The sequence below is a fragment of the Magnolia sinica genome, chromosome 18 (genome assembly GCF_029962835.1).
Source record: "Magnolia sinica isolate HGM2019 chromosome 18, MsV1, whole genome shotgun sequence".
Classification (NCBI taxonomy): domain Eukaryota; kingdom Viridiplantae; phylum Streptophyta; class Magnoliopsida; order Magnoliales; family Magnoliaceae; genus Magnolia; species Magnolia sinica.
In genome coordinates, this window is record NC_080590.1 from 24752530 (window position 1) to 24760771 (window position 8242).

Genomic DNA, 8242 nt, shown 5'->3' on the forward strand with positions numbered 1-8242 from the left:
AGAGAAGTAACCGTTGTGGGGTTTGGGAAGGAGATGTAACGGTCGGATTTTCATCTGACGTGGCACGAGCTTCCGTTCTATTTTAAGGCGTAGACTCCAAAATTATACGGTACAGCCGGTGGAACCAGAATATGGTACAGCCATATATCTCTGCAGTACACGTGGCAAGGTGATTTATGATTTACTACCGTCCATCTAGTAGGCACTGCTGTCGATAGAAGATGGTTTTAAACACAAAGAAATTGGATGATTATAAATTTATTATTAGTGGATAGATTATCTAACGACTCTGATCGTTTTTTAATTTTCAAAAGCAGGCCACCCATGATGGGGCCTAGATAGACGGCTCAGATGATTACAACACTATGCTTTATAGTGATGCACGACCATTTTCCGGCTTGACTAGGGCGTAGGGGCCAGGGGTAAGTTTGTCATAATCAAACGAATTGTGGCATCTCCTCCACTGAACAAGCGTACGCTTGCATTGATCTGGACCGTTGAACCATTTATGTAACGGTAAAAAAATAAACTGATCTGACCATCCAACTCATATAATTGCTGTCACCGAGTGGAACACTCATACGAAAATGGTCAGGGTTCCAAATCCAATAGGATAAATCAGAGGGTTAATATCGCACAGTCCGTGCAATTTTTGGGAGTGGATTAGCTGTTGCCACCCCTTTCCGTGGGTCACACTTTAATGATTAATTGTATATCGACACCGTCCATACGGATTTAAAGCTCATTTTAGAACGTTAACCAAAATATTGAGGAGATCTAAATCTATTGTGGACCACACCGCAGGAAATAGTGGTGATTGAACGCCTACTATTAAAAACTTCGTAGGCCCCACGTTAATGCCCACCATAATGTTTCTTTTCCAACCAACCTGTTGATGAGGTCAACAAGACCTGATGAAGGGAAAATATAAATATCATTTCCACCCAAAACTTTTGTGGCCTACAAAAAGCTTTTAATCGTCATTCACCATTGTTTCCAATGGTGTGGTCCAATTGAGATTTGGATCTGTTTAATTTTTCGTATTACTTCTTAAAATGATCTGTAAAAACGGATGGACGACGTGGATATATAAAAAGTTAATCAAAGAGAGCCCCACACGGTAAGGGAAACACCGACTGTGGTGTTACCGGGTAACACCTAATTTACTCCCGCAATTTTTGGCCTGTGCTGCATCTGATCGGACCGATTTGGATGGTCCGCATTGAATTACAAGCTATTATTTCATGCAAACCGCACTATACAATGGTCTTATGGTCAGCATTAATTATACCGGGGTTTCCACATATGAATGGCTGAACATCCAGCGATCCAATCTGTCCATCTGGTGGGCCCCACATGGATGGTCAATTTAATTAACTTCTTAATTGGACAACCCAAGTTAAATTATGCTTATTTTTCCTGAACATGGACGGTTAAGATCAAAAGAGCTCTGCTAAGTTTACACGCCACGCGTGTGTATGGCAGATCATGCACATTCCATGCCACCAACGTGAAATCCAACCTGTGCAATGGATGGGGCCCATTTGTCGGGTGATTGAAAAGGTTCAAGAAATAAGTGGACAGCTGAAAAGAACCAAGTATTTCTAAGTTACCTCTTTCCTTAAAAACCGTGGCCCACCTGATGAGTTCACCAACCATACCTTTACGCCAGATTTCCTACAGTCTGGCACGCCAGATGGTTCGGTTTGGATCTTGCAGGCGTGAGCCGGCTGGCACAAATGGTGGTGGGGTTACGCCAACTTCCAAAGAAAATATAATCCAATGGTGAAATTGCAGTGCATAGGAAGCCACCAACTGGATGGCTGAGATTGTTTGAAGGAGGAGAGTTTTGTTCCATAGTCCGTCCGATGTGGGGTCCCCACCCCAAGAGAACCCTACTTGAACACAAGGCTGTACCACTATATGGTACTTGGCAGGTTTCCACTGTCGGATTGCGTTTAAGGTACCTATGACTTGGCTACCTAAAGTGGTAAGCGCTGCCTGGGCCCACATGCTGCATCCATCTTAAGTTTCTTATGGTGGTCCTTCCTCATGGAATAGCATCAATAACATGGATGGTTCTGATTGACAGATCATATCAAAATGTGGGCTCCGCTGGGGTGATGTATTGTGGCCATCCCTACTCTCGGCTTTAGGCCAAACGAACTCTACAGAGAATAGGAATCGGATTGCGTAGTGAGTTACTCAGTACGCTAAGAGCGTACTGAGTAAACTTTGTTGGGCCCATCGTGAATGCATGTAGTTTATCCACGCCGTCCATCCGTTTTTCCAGATCATTTTAGGGGTTGAGACCAAAATTTAAATATATCAAAAGCTCAAGTGAACCATACCATGGGAAACAGTGGAAATATTGATTTCCACCATTGAAACATTCCTAAGGCCCACAGTGGTGTTTATTTGTCATCCAACCAGTTCATAAGATCATACAGACATGGATGAAAGGAAAAAACAAATATAAGGTTGATCTAAAACTTTTGTGGCCCCCAAGAACTTTTCAACCGTAGATGTTCAATACATACTGTTTCATGTGGTGTGTTCTGCTTTAGTTTTTGATATCTTTCATTTTTGGGCGAAACCTCTAAAATTATCTGATAAAATGGATGGACTGAACGGATGAATTGCATGAATGTCAATAGGCCTCACATGGTTTACTCAGTACGCTACCCAATACGCTTCCCAGGGAATAGGGCTTTTCTATTCGATTTCCTTTTCGGGAGCGGATTACGTAGTGAGTAACTCACTACGCTTGGTGTACTGAGTAAATGCTACGAGGTCTACGACGATTCATGTATTTCATCCACTCCATTTATCTATTTACTAGATAATTTTAAGACCTGAGCCCAAAAATGAGGCATATCCAATGTTCTAATGGTCTACACCATGTCAAATAGTTGAATTGAACATCTACGGTTGAAAAATTCTTTAGAGTCATAGAAGTTTTGGATCAATCTTATATTTGTGTTTTCTCTTCATCCATGTCTTTATGATCTTATGAACAAGTTGGATGATAAATAAACATCACTGTGGGGCCTAGAAAGGTTTCTAGGGTGGAAATCATTATCCCCAGTTTTTCCAATGATATGATCCACTTGATCTTTGGATATGCTTCAATTTTGGGCTCAACCCCTTAAATTAGATGTAAAAACGGATGGATGGTGTGGATAGACCACATACATTCAAGGTGGGCCCAACTGAGTTTACTGAGCTTATCCGATTTCCTTTTCTATAAGTAACTTCGTTTTGCGTCCGTCTCAACCGAGGATCGTCAGCAAATGTTGGCCCATTGAGGCCGACATGCTAAGCTGGTCCTATGATCTGAATCGTCCATAACCTTGATCATGCCATATCTAACCTATGTTAAAGTAATCACATATTATTGATTTTCGAAGTTGTCCATGTGACCTGTGATATTGGGTTATTACCAAGCGACAAAATGGGCCCAGCTATTCAGACGGTTTGGATTGTGGGTACATGCATGATATGTAGCATCATGTAAAGCCAGCGTATGGACTAAGTCCTTGTATATGCCATCGTTGAAAAAGACTTATACAGCAAGGATTGAAAATTATTTATGTATGCAGGTTGGATGGTTCCTTTTTATTTATCTATACATCTATCATAACTTTATTTTAAAAAGAATCCAAGAGTTAGTATCAAAGAATTTGAGATCAAACTCTTGTGAATGTGTGGAAACCGTTCCCACCTTCCATCAATGTTTGTGGTGGAATCCCAACGCAAATATCGGCAGGATTTGGAATTTTTGCAGGAAAAGTGCATTGGGATTATGTTTCCATAGCAAGAGAACTTATGATGAGAGATGGATTCCACATAATGTCGTATGTGTGTCATGGTCACATGTGGTTTGGTTTTCCAGCTATTCACTTGGTAGAAAAAAGCAGTTTAGAACATTTTGATTGGTCCCAACTCCTATGATAGAATATTACACCACCACTTTTAAAAATGGTGGAGATTCATTTTCACATGGGGCACTTGTTTATTGTCCTCTAAACCAAGGAAGCGGATTGCGTCCTGTTCCACTGCCTGGTTAGCCCAACTTGATGTATGGGTTTTATTTATGCGGTTCATCTTTTTTTTTTTTTCAAATTATTATTTTAGTTTATGAGTTAAAAAATGAGGCAAATCCAACATTTAGGTGGATCACAACATAGTAAGTAATTGTGATAATGACACCCACCACTGAAACCTAAGTTAGGCCCATTGTGATACCATCCAACCTATTCATAAGTTCATGTAGACTTGCATGAAGGGAAAAGACAAATGTCAGCTTGATTTATAACTTTCGTAGCCTCCAAGAAATTTTAATTTCAGTGTTCCATCCCACCTATGTGATCCACATGGGCCTTAAATATGCTTATTTTTCAGCTCATACTTTAAAATGATATGAAAAAATAAATAAATAAATAAATGAATAATATAGAAAAAACCTGTATGCGATGTTGGGCTCCATTAAGCCCCTACAAGTAAGGGTACGACGCTATACGTTTTCTCAAATGAAAGTGATTGAGGAATCCCATGTAACCCCAAGCTCGATAATGCGTAACCAGAAATAATTTTTTCATGAACATGTTAAAGGAATACCATGTAATCGCAAGCTCTAGGACGCCTATCATGATGTTCATGAATGATATATCTACTTTATCCATGCATTATATCAACTAATGTCAGTGCATGCATGAGTTTCAAAACTCGTAGGTTTGATACGAATGCAACATATTTCTCAAAATGTGATTTTGAACATTGCAATTTCATTTGGATAGACCTGCAAGGTGTGCATTGCTAACATCAGTCACAAGAGCTAGGTGATCCACTGCCAAGGCAAAGAACTCAAACTACCACAACCATTTACAAGCCTATGAAATGTATAAACTATCTATATGTGTATGAAATGGCACAAAAAATCCATGACGTTCAAGACGATTTGGAAATGTTGCCGGATGGGTGGGAAGGATTGGTCGCTTGCTTAATAGGACCTGATGATCTTCTTCAATGCTTTCCAGCTCCATGATCGAGATGGGGCCTTGGGCCCCGACCGTGGACCTTGGTGGGCCTCCTCACAACCCCAGAAACAAGCTTCTTTTCTCTTGCTCTTGATGGTTGTCAGTACATCATCTCTATCACAGATGCCCCACACCGTTACCTTCTGAAGCTTGTAATCTACGGTCACTGAGTATATTCCTGAAACCCAATTCAATTCACGCATTCAGCCATGTTGGCATAGCTTTACGAATGTTCTTAGGAAAATCAGATGCAATCACTTCCATTCATAAGATACCACTATGACCTACATTGGTTGGCCCCACCAATCGGCCGGCTATAGAAAGTAGTAATCAATTAACTAATATCAAAACGTAGAAGTGATTGAGGGTGTGTTTGGTTGCACCAAATTTCACAAAATATTATGAAAAATTGCACTAAATTAGACTGGTTAATCATGATATTTCATGATATTTGGTGCAGCCAAACACACCCTAAATAAATTACTTTGTAAAAAAAAAAAACAGATTATCTTAGTATAAACACTCGAAGTCTTGTTTTCCAAACTGGACATTAAGCATGCTATCCACGAAATGTGCCACGTGTGCGAGATCCAGACCTTTCATTCGGTAGACCATACCTTTGATGATCCTAAAGTAAAAGACTTACGAGAATCACAAATACACGGCTAGTAAAAAGAGTGAGAGCATATGAAATTGGTAATAGCGCTTACATTCTGCGGTTAGGATTCTCCAACCAGTAAGTCATTCTTTTGGGTACATCACATCCAAATCGAGCATTCCTGATGAACGGTTTGGATCTCCCGTGCATGCATGTCAATATGTAAGAAAACAACGGTCCAATTTTCAATACTCTCTTTGCAAAGAAGATTTGAATACCCACATAGCATTCAATCAACCACTGGGAATGATCCAGTGGGACCCACAACCAAAATTCGCTGTAGGTGAACCTGATCAGTGTCCAAACTCGATCGGACGGTGAAGGGAAGTGGGCAGACGTGTTATATGGCCGTAACAGCAGTAGCCCACTTGGAATTGGCTACTCCCCCTGCAACTAGCCCGGTGGCTAGTGGTCGGTGCTCTGTGGGCCCCACCATGTTGTATTTATTTTATCCATGCCGTTCATCCATTTTAAAAGATCATTTTAGGGATTGATACCAAAAATGAGATGGATATATATCTCGGGTGGACCACACCACAGGAAAAAAATAGTGATTGGATATCCACCATTAAAATCCTCCTAAGGCCCACTGTACTGTTTATTTGACATCCAATCTGTTGATTAGGTCAAAAAAACAAAGATCATATTGATCCAAAACTTTTATGGCCCCCAAGAAGTTTTTAATGGTTGAAGTTCAATCAACACTGTTTCCTATAATGAGGTTTACTTGAGATTGGTATATACTCATTTTTGGGTTTATGTTATAAAATTATCTATAAAAATAAATGGACGGAATGGATGAAACACATACATCATGGTGGGGTCCACAGAGCACCTACCACTACCCATTGGCTAGTGGCAGGGGGAATAGCCATTCCGTTTCCAGCCCACTTACCATCGACACAGACCAGTCACAAAGCGGCTCACCACATCGAACTCGCGCTACGGGTGCAGCAGATCACTTGCAGTGTGTCAGCCAAACGAGCTACTCTACCTCTGAGATGCGATAAGGCCTTCTTTATTTTCTTCTCACAGCCATAAGAATATAGAGGAACCTTCATTTCTACGTACTGGGCCTCTACATTCTTGCAAGCCAAAGCTGGGACTATCTGCAAGTTTTCCATTCTCCACTCTACAAAAATCTCTCTTACTTTCAAAGGACTGTTTGGCTTTGCAAAGTGGGAGTTTGTAGATGGGTGTTGGGCATTTATAGTCATAGGCAAGTGCTAATGCAAAAAACCCAAATTCCCATTGAAAATAGGCATTGGATGATGCTAAAAGCAGCTTCTGAACTAGGGTTATTCAATTCAATATAGGAGTGGTATTCAAGGCTACTTTTTCTTTTTGGCTCCTCTTTTTTTATCTCTTTGATTTGGTGTGTATACGTGTCACTGTGTTAAATGGTGGTGACTCATTCTGACGTGGCATACATGTGCTTTAATCCAAAGTCCAGACCATCTTAATAATCTGTTTTGTACCAACAGGATCATTCGTATCTGTCAATCGGTGCAACTTTCTGGGATCTGATCTATCTGCATTGAGGCCCTTGATTTTGATGGTGTGGATTGACATACACATGATGCACATGTTGGATGGATGTATCACTACCATTCAACATGGTGGGACAAACTCATATATACCAAGAGCCTAAGCCGCTTCTGTTAAGTTGGTTATCGCTTAGTGATGAAGGAGGCCTACTTTAGCTGATGTGTGCAGTCTAGATTCGTCTGATGAGGTGTTATTTTAAAGGGGGAGATGGATGCTGAATGGGATGAATGTGGGTGTGACATCATCTTTCTTAATAGATTAGGTTTTCTAGTTGCTTTTAAGGGAGGAAAGTTGTTTGGCTCCCATGTGTGGTGTTGGCTAAAGTGGGAAAAAATGGTCATAGGTGTAGTGAATTTTATCTTACTATTTTGTAGATACCATGTATTTTCATAGATGCATGCATTGCTCTATAAAAACAAAAAAAATAAAAGAATACTAAAAAATGCACTGTTTTATGAATATCATCATGGACAACATTATCATTTTAGCTCTATCCCGACTAACTCACCGACTGCACAAATTCTGTTCGGACATTCCACTCTTTCAAAAGTCATATAAAGCAATAAGTTATTTAGCGTAGTTTGGTAAACCGAAAAATTATGTCTGAAAATTAATTCAAGTACTCAAAGCTATATGAATGTTAGTATTTGAAAGTACTGGAAATTTTGTTTAGTAATTTGTCTAAAAAAAGGTTATGATATCTGAAAATAAACATTTTTTATATAAAATTTTTTTTGGTAAACACAAATTATACATGCTTGAAAATTTAAAATTTGTCATAATTATCCATATTACCTCAATTCTATCTTTTTTAGCACACCTTTGCCCAATTCAATAAAATTTTCTTACTTCCCCTACCAAATAAGGCCAAAGTAGATGAATTAATTGTGTAAGGAAATAAGCAAGTGATAGCACTCACCCTAAAATATGTACTACATATTTAGATTTTCAATTTCTACACATGTGGCCTTTAGTTCTATGGTCAAAGTGCATTAGT

The 8242-nt window shown here is 39.6% G+C and overlaps 1 protein-coding gene across 2 annotated transcripts; it reads right to left on the reverse strand.

The window, feature by feature from the left end:
* Positions 1-4774: 4774 nt before the first annotated feature.
* LOC131232866 (uncharacterized) lies at positions 4775-6938 on the reverse strand. Of its 2 annotated transcripts, none has more exons than XM_058229372.1 (2): positions 6692-6922; positions 4775-5217 (listed from the first exon to the last, which is right to left on the reverse strand). In XM_058229372.1, exons 1-2 carry the CDS (start codon positions 6912-6914, stop codon positions 5003-5005), a joined length of 438 nt encoding a protein of 145 aa, XP_058085355.1. In that variant the 5' UTR covers positions 6915-6922; the 3' UTR covers positions 4775-5002. The 2 variants fall into 2 exon arrangements, with proteins under 2 accessions (XP_058085355.1, XP_058085356.1); XM_058229373.1 differs by having other exon boundaries at positions 5081-5217; positions 6625-6938.
* Positions 6939-8242: the final 1304 nt, after the last annotated feature.

Excerpts from the sequence above, each read along its gene's own strand:
- LOC131232866 (XM_058229372.1), bottom strand. The coding sequence starts at position 6,914 with ATGACTATAAATGCCCAACACCCATCTACAAACTCCCACTTTGCAAAG. Across the intron at positions 5,218-6,691 it reads GGCCTTATCGCATCTCAGAG|GAATATACTCAGTGACCGTA; the intron begins GTAGAGTAGCTC and ends ATTGGGTTTCAG.